The sequence below is a fragment of the Gnatocerus cornutus genome, chromosome 7 (assembly GCF_029298725.1).
Source record: "Gnatocerus cornutus isolate USDA-ARS CGAHR chromosome 7, icGnaCorn1.1, whole genome shotgun sequence".
Lineage (NCBI taxonomy): Eukaryota > Metazoa > Arthropoda > Insecta > Coleoptera > Tenebrionidae > Gnatocerus > Gnatocerus cornutus.
Genome location: NC_142239.1, coordinates 13,493,163 through 13,508,316, shown reverse-complemented (window position 1 = coordinate 13,508,316; position 15,154 = coordinate 13,493,163). Strand labels below are relative to the sequence as shown.

Genomic DNA, 15,154 nt, shown 5'->3' with positions numbered 1-15,154 from the left:
TTGGCAGTCGCAAAAGTAGAATTAAATGTTTTCTCACTTCAGAACAAAAAAGTGAGAAAATCCGCGTTATTTTATTCACCAGGCCGCATCAATAAAATCAATTTTAAAAAACGAGCCATTTCAGTTGACAAGCAGTGAAAACCAAAAGTCCCTAGAAGTTGTTGCTGTGCTGTTCTGTGTGTGTGACGTTTGTGATTGATTATGATAAACTCTTATCAAACCCTTATTTGCGGTCTTTTTTTGAACTCTTTTTGTGTTTTTAAAGCAAGCGACTGAACCGCCGACCTTCATGTAATCGGTGAGTACGAGTAAAACATCGCTTCAGGTTTACAAAAATATAACCTCACTTTTAAAATTTCTTTAATAAATACGTAGAAAAGTACATAAATTAGGCGTTCCACGCGGGATGGCAGTCTCCTTTCACATTCCAAAATTGACTTAGATTTTGGTAAACTTTCGTTTTTTTCTCGTTATAATGTAAAGCTTCGCATACTCTACAGTAATGGAAAGACTTGCTTTGGAAGTACCCGTGTTCATTCAACACTTGAAAATCAGCCTTCCAACTGTAGAAATCATTGTAGTTTCCCGTATTGTTCAAATACTGGACATGATTTGCTAAATCTTTGGGATGAGCGTAATCATCAACATTAAGATAGGAATTGGGAGGTAGAAGCTTGGCGTAACTGGCTTTGGTTGCCCCCATCACGATGGGGATAGAGTTCTTCTCGTACGCATTCCACCAAAGCTTCTCCGTTATGTATTCATCACAGTTTGAGTTTTCGAAAGCTAAGTAGAATAAATAGTCGCCGATAAGCGGGCAGTCTTGTTTAAAGTGGCCCTTACACCTAAACATAGAAGGGGTTACTAACACTTTCAAGGAGTCTTTCATAATTATAACATACGCGTTTTTGAACTCTTTTCCACAACCCCCATACACGTGGACAGTTATGTACTTTTGGAGCTCTTTGACGTAGTCCCACCGCTTGTTATTTCCACCACAGTTCGACCCCATTACAGCTATCAAAACATCACGTCGTTTTGTAATAACTGGGGCTGTTTCGAGGGGGTTTTTGCGTAATATAGTCCGACCATAAGGAACAGGAATGTCGGAATCCATCCTGAAGATACAGAAAGTTATTTGGTTATTTCCCCTAGAGATCAGTACCTGTAAGTCATGGACCAGTTGAAGGCTCCATTGTATTTCGTTAAATTATTTGTGCCCATGAAGGTGTGGAAGGGACTTTCGTCGGTCAAAAAGGCCCAAATTTGCTTATCGGTACTTCTTTTGGGTAATTCGCCCTCTTTCATTCGATGTAAATGAAAGATCACAATGTCAGCAGTGGTTAGAGCAGCGTCATTGTATGTTATTTCACAGTTTTTTACTGAGCAGTATTCGAAAGGGTCCACCCTGGAACTAGAACTAGCTATCGTTCAGTTACTATAATTTGAACTTACTTTGTCGATCCGAAGTTTTTTAAATGACGGTTTTCGATAGTACTGCCATATTTCCATAGTAGAATCTTATAATTCTCTTCTTTTGGGGGTATGGGTTCTGGAGGATTTTCCTCAAGGAATAGTATTCGTCCTAATACTGACAATTTATCCGTCTAAAAAAAATTCTGTTATTGCTGCTTAAGGCTAGAAATTAGGTACTAACTTCGTTTTTGGTTAATCCTCTCCAGTTTTTGAGTTGTCTTGGGAATCGGCCTACATCTTTTAATGTAATTTCTTCTTTTTCATACACAATGATACTGTCGAAGGTGGGTCGGTACGACACCATTACCAGTGTCGTTATAGCTGCTGTGGCTATTAGGAGGAACCATCTTCGGTTGGTTTTCGCCACCGCCATTATCACTTTACCTGAAAGGAAGTGAGGTTTTTCAAAATGTTACGACAGTAGGAAAGATAGGAGATTATTATGCTATCTAATTTTGATAGATTTTTATCAGATATATTGCATAAACACAATCATGCAGGAATAAATTCCAATTCCAATAAATTATTGTATTATTAAAATATTTCAGTTGGGTTTCAAAACACTTTATAGATTCGAATTACATCATTTTTTCCACTGATAAGTATAATCCGTTTTTTAGTTTAGTACTTGACGTTTTGAATGAGTCAATACTGATACTGACAGGATGTCGCCTTATGGCCTAGACCATAAAATATTACGTACATATAAAATAATGCTTATATCAGTCAAGGAAAAAATTAGTTTCGATAGATATTGACTGATATCAACTTTTTCTTATTACATAACACCATTTTTTTTCTACAATGGGAACGAAGTAAACAAAGCAAAACAATCGATGTCTATGTAATTGTACTAATCTGTAATCTTTGTCAAATCACTGAAAATCACCGTTAAAGTGTTCATAATTTCTAAAAATAAATCATAATTGGTTGGATTTCCCACAATATTTTGATAAATTTTTTTCGAAAGGCAAGCATTTTTAAATTCAATTGGGTTTTGGCGCAAACTGCACAATTAAAAATTTTATATGACGCAATAATTAATGTTATCCTTGGCAAATCAATTTTTTTCTTTTTTTACTTTTAATTTTTGACGTATGAATAGATATTACTTTCACACACTACTGTACTGCTTGTGATAATTCAACCATGGCATTAATGAAACAGTTAGCACCTCACTTATTTCAAACACTCTCGGTTTTATACAGGGTGTGTCGTTAATCGCGGACGCGTGAAAATTTATATTCTCGAACTGAATAACTTTTTTAAATTTCATGTCATTTTGTTACGTCGCGTGCAGGCATTTAAATTTTGACTGTTTCCTGTGATCCGTTCATGGTTTGAATGGATTATTCTCGATTGATTTTTTTCGATATCATTCAAAATGGATTTAATTTTGTTACCCAACACCAATGATGGTTGTGATATTAATCTGCATAGCTTATATAAATCCTCTTTACTGTCCCCAGTTTTCTATAAATAGACGATAGAAAAGTGACATTTTTTATGCAGGAATGTCTTCAGTATGTAGGCACGACTGTAATTGAAATTCAATTACATGCTTAATATTGGCGCATTTTATTTCGAACGCGAGTAAAAGTTATGCCATAGCACTAATCACTTCACTAGAATGATCTAAAATACTTTCTAAACCATATATTACCTGTCTAATGATAATGGGGATAATCCGATATCATCCATCACAAAATCTCACAGATTTACACTTCACTATTTCGTTATCATTATTCAAGAAGTTGAGTTTACTTATCGCAAGCGCTGAGACCTTTGACATAGTAACTTCCCTTTTGTATTATGTCATCGGGCCAACCGTTTAACAGATACTAATATTAATAATAAATAAAACTTTTACTTGTCGACTGGTTTATGTACGAGTTAGTGTTGTAATGGTCGACTTAATTAATGTGCAACCAACAGCATTGCCAACCTTGACACTTTTCGTATTAAATTTTATGTATTATGGTGCATGAGTCTAAGTATAATCTCTCTGATTTCCATAACCTTGATACACTTTTAACGCGAGTTACACCCACTCCGGAGGCAATACAGTGTCGGCGAAAAAGTTATGACTATATGACATAATATGATAAGATTCACTTTCGATAGAAACAAATATTACATCAATAAGTAAATAAATAAAGTCTAGAGCCAACTTACATTGCTTGATTTTCAAAACGTACACATGTCTGATTGTTACTGGCCACTAAGGTAAGATTCAATCCTTATCTCAACTCTTATCGCGCTTTGAAAAATATTTGCATGATAAAATTTACCGGAGTGGTGCAGATTCGCGGATTTTCCAAACGTTGGTTCCACTCGTCAAAGAGACAATTTTTACGATCAGCTCATTGCCCAAAATTTCGTTGATATTGATATTGATAGCATCGTACAAAAAACCGTACTCACATAGTATGGTTGTATAATTTTCCTGTTTCTTTTTTCTTTATATTGTTGTAACTTTTTCTTCATTTCCTCGTTGTTTGAACAAGCGTCGTCACCACGAACGATATTTACAAATTCTGATTGGTTTGCTATGATCAGTTACCATAGCTACGGTCATTTGAGTAGCGACAACGTTGCTTTCACTGTTTTAACATTATTGATCGTACCTACACAAACGAGCCACTTCTTTTCTGAATTTTAATCGCTCTTTATTACGTCACACGCTCAAATATGATGTACTTTGGTTTTCAGTTGCTGTAATTTCAATCTGTTATTTGCGTTGTTGCCAAACATACTAGATCGCAAACCGTTCTCTTGTTGTGTAATTTACTGGTTTAAACAGAAATTCATTTCGGGTATTGTTTGTTGTCTTTGAGTAAAAAGATGCAATGACACGGTACTTGCAAGGTGACTTGAAAAATCGCGAAAAGCTCATTTTTTATTTATTTTTTTTTCAGCGTTATGTCATCCGTTCCGCTTTGATGTTTCATTGTAATTGCAGTCTGAATAAAAAGTGTGTCGAAACTTGCATTTTGCATACGCTAGTTCTGCTTTGAAGGTCTAATGAAACTTAATTAGCGAATGATGGGCACTTGGGGAATCGGATGATAAAAAAATGATGACATTGGGCTGTTTTCGTGTAACTGTTTTCCAGATAATTAGCTAAAAGTTGGCTTTAAATGGATAATTTATTAGTCAAGGTTGGAAATTTATTGCCTAAGAACTTTATTGTTGGATGGAACGTCATTATAATGCTTGATTGGATCTAAAATGGGCCAAGAAGTTACGACGAGCTTTGTGAGCCGTGGATTGCATGGTTATTACTTGGTATTAGACTTGTCAAGAGGATTACATGTAAATGAAATTGTTTGCGTATTCACAATTACTTTTCTTATCATTTCGTTTCATTGCTGCGATGGACTATAAAGATTTCGTGATTTCTACATATAATCAGAGAAAATGCGCCACAAGTGTAATAGTTTTCGGGTTAATATTGTATTCTTACGTTGAAAAACATGTTTGCCTATTAAGGCCAGGCTACGTTATCTTCAGAGATAACATTGTTTTGCATTTATCTTACTCTTAAAACGGCCATACTGGATATTACTTTTGATTTTTGTAAGATTTGCCCAGATTTTTCAGATTACGGGCCTCAAGGTTCTTACACGAGATGCTTTACATTTTTTTACCCTAATTCTCTTGTAGTTTTAGTTTTTTATCATGTTGAAAATTCTTTAGTTTTTCGGAATTTTCGCATTCTTTGGAATTCGCTGCAATCTTCTCACGATTTCTTTTCGTTCAATTTGTTATGTATTTTAGATATTACCCATTTGTCGTACTTATTTCCGGGATTTCTCAGATTGTTTTTTTTTTTGGTATTTTTTAGATTCTTTTGCTCTTATTTGTTTTATACATGGAGTACCAGAATAATCCTGAGACGTACACAGGGTGATGAAAAAAAGGCCTTATCATGTTGCAACTAATTCTTTCACAAGCTTCAACTTGAAAACCAAAACGAAATTTGTGCTTTTTTAACTAAAATTGAAGCTTTCTTTTAAAAACAATTAAACTCTATTTGGATAAACTTTTATAATAATTTCATTGTTAATAGACATCACATTTTTTTACAGTTTTATTATATTCTGTATCAAAAAAAAGGACAAAAAAATCTTTTAAACCAAGTTTTTAAACTTTTAAAAATACTATTTCTTCGCTTTGTAGAATTTTTTAAATGTTGCAACATTGTAAAGCTTTTAGTATTAGTTGCTTAGTTACAGAGACCGCCGAATGTGAAATTTTATTAGAAATGTTGAGCAGCATTGCCAAGTTTGTCCATTGAAAAAAATCCATATTGTAAAAAGAAATAGGTTTAGATTCATTTTCTTTTGATTTCTGAAATGTTTTAACTGAAAAGAACACTTCTACTCATGGGAGCCTTTTTTCATCACCTTGTATAAATTTCAATTTTAACGAAACTTTGGTATCTTTGAGAACATGGCACTATAAATTTTCTGAAAACGAATTTTGGGAAGAATACTTTAGTTATGAATAATTTCTAGAACTTTTTAAAAGCCAGTTATAGAAAATGTATTGGTGGGATATAATAGCCAAAAAAAATTTGTTTTCAGAAAAAAATATCTAGCTGACACTACTTGTCACTACATATTTCAAAATGGCGACCAAATGACAGATCACAATTTTCCTTAAACAATGAAATTTACTTTAAATTTACTGGCAAATTAAAGTTAAACAAGTGTATTTCGCTTCTAGGAAAGACACTGTGGGTAAACTTCTGGTTTAGCTATTACATTTTTTTTTCATTTAGTTTTCTCTATGACAATTTATATAGCATTCTGGCAAAAATTATTGACGGGGCAATTCTAAATGGCCCATATCACTTGGAATTACTTAAATATAAATAATTTTCTCAATTTATTACAACTTAAAAGGCAAATTTATTGTTGGCCAGAAATGAAAATTAAATAAAAATCTGAAAAGTAGAAAAATCATCGAACATTTTTACTCACTGTAGCCACACAATAGCACGGTCTGTTAACAAAACACTGTTCATGTTTATCAGCCGACATTAAATTACACACGTTTGAAATATGAGACTATAAACAAACATGTTACAAAACAAACGTTTTTAAACAATGAATGTCACGTTTGAAGTTTTTCCTCGCTTGTCGGGAAAATATCGGACTTAAAATTGTCCCTTGTGGTACAGCTGGAGATGTATTCTTCGGGGTTGAAGAGAAAGCCAAACGTATTCTATAGTTGGAACAGAAATTGCTGCTATCAAAAGATTGTTTACCTCATAATAAGGAGGTAATAAAAAGCAGCTGTATCATCGATCGTAAATCTTCATTTTTAATTACTGAATTTGCATCAATGGTGTTTACTGCCGAACCATCTTCTCTGTGAAGAAATCAGTTGCGACATCCATTAATATGGAATAAGAGTTTTTGAAGACGTTTTATTACTTAATTGCAATTTATGGTAAAGTAAATGTGGAACTTAGTAATATGACTTCTGGTACACGAGTCGTAACCTTCAATTTTCTAATGATGGATAAACACTACACTTTTTTGTCTACTTACGTTAATTGTAATGAGTTTTACAATAGTCTTCAACTTACGGTTTCTAATTCCTTGGACTCTGATTCTGAGCAATATTTTTCTATTCGTTAAAGACATCTCTGTTCACTTATTCAAAGCACTTTTTTAAATGGCTGCCCCGAACAAAATTCAATAACAGAGCCTGTAATTGTTGACGTCATTTTACCGCCATTTTCAGGGAACAATGAAAAATCGCAAAAAAATAATAATAAACCTTCAAAACGCTTAAGAATAAATCATCCAAGTTGAAGGATTAAGTTATTGGTCGTGACTACAGCTTAACCTGTGATGATCATTTCTTTTCAATTAAACTGACTGAGGATGAAACAATTATGGTGTCAAATCATCGTTAACGTACCCATTGTTTAAAAGACCATTAGACCTTCAAAGGCGTCCTTGATCCCTTCTTCTTTGCCATTGAAAGAAGGTGTTACGTTTAGTTGTCAAATTACAGTGATAACAGACTGCACTAAATCTTCAAACAAGCGGTTTAGTCATTTACAGGAAACTAAAAACAAACAAGCAAGCTGAAATAACACACGATGTTGTCTGAGAAAAGTCAGTGGTTGCGGTTCGTTATCGATGCGGAAATTTTAAGGAAAACGGAAAATTATTTTAGATTTTTTATAATCCTCTTAAAAGTGCCACTCCGGCTTAATTGAATAAAATCCCCTCGAGCTGTTAAGTTGTCAAAATATCTGATTTATACCCCCTGCTCCTATTCATCCCATAATTTATCGTCAAACAAATCCCAGGAGTGCTGACGTGTATAATAACTCCCTTTAACACAATAATCATAACAATGGACGTGAATTTTATCGAAATCTGGTGACTTTTTCGCCAAACTCTCCGCCTTCTAATTATGGGCAGTTTTCCTCCGCCCCACCAATTACTCAAAAAAGTTCCAAAAAAACCGTTCCAATCTCCATCTCGTTAAATAAACAAACCAGTCGGCTTTGAAAAAGAATCGTGAAAAAAAAACCTATCGTAATTAGATCCGGGGGTGCACGGGGGGCGTCGTAATTGTTTGTTTACACGCCTGTTCAGCCGGTCGTAGTTGGCCGTGGAATGTTTCGTTCCTCGTATATCGAAGATTACAGATAATGCAACCAGACAAGGATGATGGTAGAGGTGTGAGAGTGAGGGGAGATCTTGTTAGCATGAGTTATGGCAAGGCAGTGGCGGCGGGAGCAGCTGCCACTCATTTATCTCCCCTCCCGAGAAAAATCACACTACGAAACATCAAAACTGTCTTCTCAGGACCTTTTCAACACTTGCGTTTTTTTTCGTTTTTGCTCGCGATATTCATGAAATTTTCATTCAATATGGCGGCGCCCACGTGATTCGCACTCGTACCCATGGCAACAAGCCAAACAAGTTAAACAAGCGAGCGTGCGCCACTGGTAACCAGATGGACCACGACGAAAAAGAAAGAGTAAAGAACCTATCCGGAGGCTGGGTTAGTCAACTGTTTTCAGAGCTTGGCGTATTTCACGGCACAGGGCCACCTACGACTGCCTCGAATGCGTCGCATATTTTCAATTTTTCGTTGTCTTTTTTACTGACGTTTCGTCAAAATTACGTGCGTGATCGTATCTTCAGGTGATAATTAACAGGTGTCTGAACTGAGTGATTTGTAGGCGGCGCGGCGCCCGGTGTGTGGGGTGGGAGGTGTTTTTGTTTGATAAGGTAAAGAGTGATTTTTTGCGTTGTGTTTTTTGTTGTGCCGACCTTGCAGTGAAAGAGGAAAATTAGGTTATTTATCTACGTAGATGGAAATGGAATGTTGGTAAAAAAATTGTTTTAGATTTGTTAATAACTGGTTGGTTTGTTTATCTCCAAAAGAAATTTTATTTGCAATATCATTTTCATATGTCAAGGATTGGGATCGCCGAAAATGAGAATACAAACGTTAATTGATTTGTTGGTTTTAGTTTTTAACACGTGGCAGCGAATTTTAACAAAGCTTTGACAATTTTACGTTTTTGACGTGTCACTGTCCAAAATGTTTGGACTGATTTTCTAGTCATCTGAAAATATCTAAGTGGGCGTTGGAACTGAATTGTATTGGTAGCTCTGCCATTACGTCAAATCGTAATGACAGTTCTGAATTGTCAAATTTCATAGATCACAGGGCCGCCAACCAATTTTAAATTTTTCGTCCTTTTTTTACATTAAAATTTGTAATATTTAGAAAATGAAAGGAAGAATTGTGAAAAATTCTCAAAACTGATTGTTTGCAATTCGGAAAATTTAGTTTAAGTGCTGGATCTCCCATTTTTTAAGCCTCTACTAATTTATTACTAATTATAATTTACATAATTAAAGGTAGGCGCTCATTTCTGATAGATATCTAGATGATATCTATGATTTACTTTAAATTAACAGAGTTCAAGGCCACGTTAAGAACTAAAAATATTCGTAACAATGCTGGTTAACCTCAAACCGCAATTTTTTATTTTCGATGGAAGATAAGTGTATAATTTTACCGACATTTCTTGGCTGATATCTTGTGAATTACGAAAAATAAAGTAGTGTTGCTTTATGGAGTTAAAAATCAGCATTGAACACCCAGAAGTCGTAAATGCGTGAAAATCTAAATTGGACCAAAAATACCCACTTTTAGCCCTCGAGCAATTAAACACAGAGAACGAAATAGCTCATAAATCAGCACTTTATTGTCGGAAGCGGTTTGAAATCCCGAGCACAAGCAAACCGTCAGTTTAAGTATAAATAATGGGGTGAAATCGTTTTCCTCACCTAAGTCTCTATAGAAAATCTCTTCATAATCACTACACCGCGACTGCACAATGTATCTTCATTTATCTATGTACTATAGTTGGTTTTATCGAAGGTTTCTTAACCGTTGAAATAGGTACATTATGCAAAAGTGCATTAGTCATATGTCATTCTACCATCTTCATAGTGACAACCACAAATTACTAGATTGGCTTAGAAAGAAAATTAAATTCCAAGCGGCACTAATTAAACTGTAGTTACGATCAATTAATATTATTGAGAGTTGAATTGAATTGGTTTGTTTTAGGCCCCCAGAAATGGTGAGGCGGCGCCATCATCCACATGTCGCGACGTCTGTTCTCCACGAACTGTCGCGCTCCATCGGCATCTGACAACCCTTATCAAGTAAGTAAAAATGAAAAGTGTCGTCGATATAAGACAGAAGTGGCGTCTGGTAGAAGTTTTTGTCGTCACCACAACAAAACACATGTTTGCTCTTTTAAATTCGCAATCCCAAAATCCCTTTGAAGTTGACTTTACTACCACTCCTGCCTTAAGTCAACACATCCCGGCAAAAACGCCTTTGGCAACTGATCCTAGATGTTATTGTTATCCGAGACCACCACGATCTACGAGTGCAATAATCTCTGCGCGATTTATCCGTCTAAAAATATTTTAATTTTCTCTCGCACTTGGACAAAAACGAGACATCATGTGAAATTTCGTTGGCGTGTCCTGCCTGCACTCCGGCCAAAAATTTAAAGAGTTTTATCACGGAAGGTCGGGTTACAAAGATAATTGGAATCTTTGAGGTTGTCACGCGATGAGGACCTTGACTTGACGGTTAATTGTCGTCTTGTTAAAGCGTTAATAAAAGTTCGACAGAACGGGCTGTGTCAATGGAGCGTTGTAACCGGAGAGAATCGCATTTGAGAAATGGTGAAATGGTTTTGTTTGATTTTTATGTAAGTCGGAATGCGGCACTTTCGATTTTTTTTTGACGCCAATCGTGCCGCGAAATGAGTGCGCAAATTCGGTTTTTGTCTTTTATTTGTTTAATTTCTAGTTCTATAATATCCTGTTTTTTATGCTATTCTTGTTTCTTTGTTCTTTTTTTACCTATTGTTTGTATTCTTTCTTTACTTACTGAATTGTTGCATAAATATGAAAACACTCTGTGAATTCATCACCACACTTCCAGATCCCTTGTATGGGCCGTAGCGTTCATCAAATTTACTCAACCGCCGAAACCGCTTATCCTCCCTCTTTAGTTTTCATATTCTTGTCATTTCATTACCCCGAATTGTTATTTCCCCGAAAGCAAATTTTTCCAAACGATGAATTTCATTACGCGTTCCAGAAACGCGACATTTGTATGTGCATACAAAGAGGGAAGTTGGGATTTAGGCCTGAAATTAGAGCACGTAATTACGGGAGAAACCGAGAATAGTCTGTAATGTTTACATAAAAAACCGGCGGCGACGCTTTGAATAAACTTCTTCTTGTTAATTGCAAAAAACGCGAAGTGAACCACTTGAATTTTCTCTTTCTTTGTGATGATTTAAGTTTATTGGTCTAATTCGGGATCCCCTCGGGTTGTATTTTTTATTCCATTTTCCACCCCACATTTTTCTTCTCGTCGTTAATGGTGTAATTCAAGTGAGCCCCTTTTGTCCTTTTATCCTTTATAAGCGAGTGTGCGAAAACGAGTACGTCTACATAATTGAATTGGTGTGAATAAAGGCCGTGTGCTAGCAGCACGTTGATTTATTTTTAGGCCGTGTGAAACGAGCAAAGAGGTGTTAAATGATGAGGACTTGACTACTTTAAGACGCCGTTAAAACCGCTTTTATTTAATTCAAATATACAGGGTGTTTTTGTTTCTCAGCCCACCACTATTCCGTCAACTCACACATGCAACCACCAAAGAGCGCCATCAGTCCACCAACCCAAACATTACAGGAATGGTTTTCAACCAGTGGACACCCTAAGCGATGACACTTTTACAGATTCGCAAAGTTATTACGATTATCATGTATATCACGGTCAGGACAGATTCGGTGCAGATCGGAGCTTTTCGGATGATAGCGGATCGACTCGACTACCCTGTCATTACGAAAATGACGACGAATCGTGCCGACGAGGCTCGAGGAAAGCGTATTCGTCAGATCGGAGCTATGGGAGGCGGGGCAAAGATAAGGTAGGGGTACATAAAGACGTAAGGAGGGTGTACCCGCAGCAATTGGAGGCGGCGGTGTACCAAGAAATCGCACCACAAGCTATGTAAGTCGGTGGCTAGTCGTTTTAGTTGGTTCATGGAGTCATTTCAGTTGCGACCCAGTCACTAAGCGCCACCCAGCGCCCGGCCTTGCGGAACGCCCCCAAAGTTCCATGAGCTCAGGGGTCACCAGCGCCATCGTGGACGGTTGCGGCGGCAAATGCCAGACGTTTGAAAACGTTTGCTATTTCATCCTCCAGGTGCGTACAGTACTCCCAGCCACAAAACAAAACAAATGCGTTTTTTTTTCTTCAGTTGGTATTCATGATGGGGATCCTAATTGGCGTCAGCCTCTGCATCGCCGGCTTAGTCTTGCGGAAGTCGGCCGCCAGGAATTTACAAGTGTTGGTATATATCGGCGCCTTATTGGCCATCGTCAGTGGTCTGTTACTCGGCATCCAATGGAATGCTCGCAATTTGGCTAAAAAACGAAAGATGGCGGTACGCAACGCAAAAAGGGCACCTATTCCTATGGAAACGCTTCGGAGTCACGTGCAACCTCTGATGGCGGTCCACGACGGACAAAGGTTGGTCGAGATGAGAGGTGGTCGAGTCTGACTTTGTATTGCAGGGTGGTACCGCAGATTTTGAGGCCCGTACCGCCACCTGATCAACAAGGAGTGCCTTGGTGGCGCCGGAAGGATCTTACTTAAGACTGACCTGTACAAAGTGTATAGATATTTTTCTACCTCACTTTTTTTGTAAATCTAGTCTAGGACGAGTGTAATAAAACACTTGATTGTTGTTACGTTTTTTAATTTAGAAAAAATGTAATATAAGTACAACGGATTTGTAAAATTTGTAAAAAAACAGACCAAATAACCTAACCTAAACATAAATAAATATAAACTAGTAAATGCAGTCGTCATGTCTTTTACATTGGATTTTGAAGGGAATCCAGGAATGATTTCGAAAATACAGATCTAAATACCGTGTAATAAAAGAAAACAGTTGGCCATGATTTGAATGAGATTTTGATGACACTTTTGTTGGTGCTACCAAACGAAGTCATGGCCTGCCCAGTTTTTTTGTTACGACACTGTAAATTCTTAAGTACGATTACGAACCAGCGTAATAGTTAAGAAAATAGTAAATTTCCTATTCTAACACTTATCAGGTGCAATTACGAGGTCTAACATCAAACATTTGATAGTCTATTGCCGTCGTTTTTGTCCAAAAATAAACAAACTCTAAGCGGAAGCATTCAGTTTCTTAAAAATAATCTCACAGCTGGTTAATATAAGTGATATAAGCTAGACAGTGATGTGAAGTTTCGTAAAGTACTAAATTATGATAATACATTTTTACAATGTAATGATCTAGATTAAGTGGACGTTTGTGATAACTTAAGTCTCTTCATGGGCGGATGGGTTCAAAGGACGTAAAACAATTCGGGGGTCGCTCTCAACCATACGGTCAGTGTCCTCATTTCTGAAAAAAAGTGTCCTTTATGTCGAAGTTTGACTGTTTACATCCTCAGTTACGAGGTTTTATTGTAGTATTGCAATACAATGTCACGCTACCAAAAAAATGAATCGTTTCCTGTTTTGTGAGCGGCATTGAAACGTCCTTTAAAAAATAATTCGCATTTTCAATACTCACATCAATTCCTTGTTTTCCTGTGGCATCAATTTGCTTTGTTCCGTGTCTTCCTCGGTTGGTTGATACACGACTTCCGATACAGGGGCGTACTGAGCAGATACCAAAAAGTCCGTCGACGGATTCACTGTAAGGGCTTGCCCCCCTGAGGAATTCAAATGGTCTTTTGCGTTCCTCCAACATATGCGTCTGGTCATCCTCATAAAGAAAACTAGAAAAAAATCCTGAGTCCTGCCCTGTCCCTCTTATCGTACTTACCAAACAATAATATTGACAAAGCAAAGAAAATAGCTCCGAATATTGTGATGACTAAATAGACTTCCTCTTCTTTTTCCTCGGGGGTGTCGGAGTAGCCCATAGCCCCGTGGATGAGCATTACCAAACTAAAAGACAGTTTAAATTAGGGGTGAGGCAAAGGGGCGACTTACCCTAATGAGAAACACGCGACACACGACGTGATTAAAATAAGCGGCAGGAAATTTCTGGAGGGTAAACATGAAAGACACCAAGGTCTCCTAGCAGCTTGAGACACTGAAGAAGCCAAATAACTGATGGGGCGATCTTGCCACCGCTCTTGGGGGCCATTGGCTTCGTAAGTAACAGTCGTGGGCTGATAAACTGCACTACTCTGTGACATTTTAAGTGATGATTCAAGAATCTGGAAAAAAGAGCCAGTTGTCACTTTGAGGTTATGTTCAGTGTACGTCAAACCACCAAAACAACTCAGTATAATTAACTGATTTCACTCTTTCGCAACGTTATCGCGTAAAATGCGTGGTCTAATTAACCGAATTTGGGTTATTTACTTGATTGGACCACTCACCGATCGATTTCATGAATTTTTTTATGCGATTTGACAGATGTCAAAGCCAAAGGGGCCACACACGGTATTTCGCGCTTTTTCACTTTAACCACTAAAAAATGCGAAACTGGTTAGTCAGTTTCATATTCAAGGTTCCGCGACTCTTTGCTGTTAAAGGTAGACTCGCCACAATTGGTAATGTGCTTCCGCAGGTAAAAACCAGAGGCGGAACATGCGAGAGGGACGCGACTGCGATATCCACCAGCAAGTTGCCTGGGGGTGGAAAGAGACGACCGAATCAGACAGAATGAACATATGAATAACAAAAAAACAAAGAAATTCGCGTTTAAGGGGCTTCTTTTGTTGTTTTTCGAGGAAATGGTGGTGTCGCCGCCGCTGCTCACCGGTGAGTCAGCGTGGACATGGTACAATAAAACCGAGAGAAATTAATGAACCCATCGGGCCCATGTACCATGGAAGCGGCACATCCACTGCGGCGTTCACCCAGTGGGACCTCAAAAATTGCAATCGCTTTGTTGGAATAAGGACAGTTATACTGGCGCTATTTTTTTTGTTTATTTATAGAATGATGTGTGACGCTTATGAATTCAACAATTGGTCGTTTTTAATTGTCATTTTTATCAATGGAGACAACCGCGACCTTGGCCATGGTTTTAGTCC

General features: G+C 37.2%; 3 protein-coding genes across 9 annotated transcripts; 1 reads left to right on the top strand and 2 right to left on the bottom strand.

Annotated features, from left to right (window-relative positions):
• The first annotated feature begins 139 nt into the window (after positions 1 to 139).
• On the top strand, positions 140 to 12,816 carry LOC148171218 (uncharacterized). 3 transcript variants are annotated; one of them, XM_088040545.1, is made up of 6 exons: positions 140 to 298; positions 10,102 to 10,199; positions 11,683 to 12,077; positions 12,125 to 12,272; positions 12,328 to 12,599; positions 12,644 to 12,816. In XM_088040545.1, the coding sequence occupies exons 2-6, from the start codon at positions 10,137 to 10,139 to the stop codon at positions 12,723 to 12,725; spliced, it is 960 nt and encodes a 319-aa protein (XP_087896671.1). In that variant the 5' UTR covers positions 140 to 298; positions 10,102 to 10,136; the 3' UTR covers positions 12,726 to 12,816. The 3 variants fall into 3 exon arrangements, with proteins under 3 accessions (XP_087896671.1, XP_087896672.1, XP_087896670.1); XM_088040546.1 differs by lacking the exon at positions 140 to 298 and adding an exon at positions 3,679 to 3,702; XM_088040544.1 differs by lacking the exon at positions 140 to 298 and adding an exon at positions 8,654 to 8,744.
• On the bottom strand, positions 344 to 7,160 carry LOC148171219 (inactive fucosyltransferase B-like). 5 transcript variants are annotated; one of them, XM_088040538.1, is made up of 6 exons: positions 7,076 to 7,160; positions 1,658 to 1,860; positions 1,456 to 1,607; positions 1,166 to 1,414; positions 903 to 1,118; positions 344 to 845 (listed from the first exon to the last, which is right to left on the bottom strand). In XM_088040538.1, exons 1-6 carry the CDS (start codon positions 7,131 to 7,133, stop codon positions 389 to 391), a joined length of 1,335 nt encoding a protein of 444 aa, XP_087896664.1. In that variant the 5' UTR covers positions 7,134 to 7,160; the 3' UTR covers positions 344 to 388. The 5 variants fall into 5 exon arrangements, with proteins under 5 accessions (XP_087896664.1, XP_087896665.1, XP_087896668.1 ...); XM_088040539.1 differs by having other exon boundaries at positions 1,166 to 1,408; XM_088040542.1 differs by lacking the exon at positions 7,076 to 7,160 and adding an exon at positions 3,901 to 4,125.
• Positions 12,812 to 14,812, bottom strand: LOC148171217 (uncharacterized). The gene is made up of 5 exons (XM_088040547.1): positions 14,495 to 14,812; positions 14,100 to 14,329; positions 13,930 to 14,054; positions 13,675 to 13,882; positions 12,812 to 13,503 (listed from the first exon to the last, which is right to left on the bottom strand). The coding sequence occupies exons 2-5, from the start codon at positions 14,306 to 14,308 to the stop codon at positions 13,419 to 13,421; spliced, it is 627 nt and encodes a 208-aa protein (XP_087896673.1). The 5' UTR covers positions 14,309 to 14,329; positions 14,495 to 14,812; the 3' UTR covers positions 12,812 to 13,418.
• Positions 14,813 to 15,154: the final 342 nt, after the last annotated feature.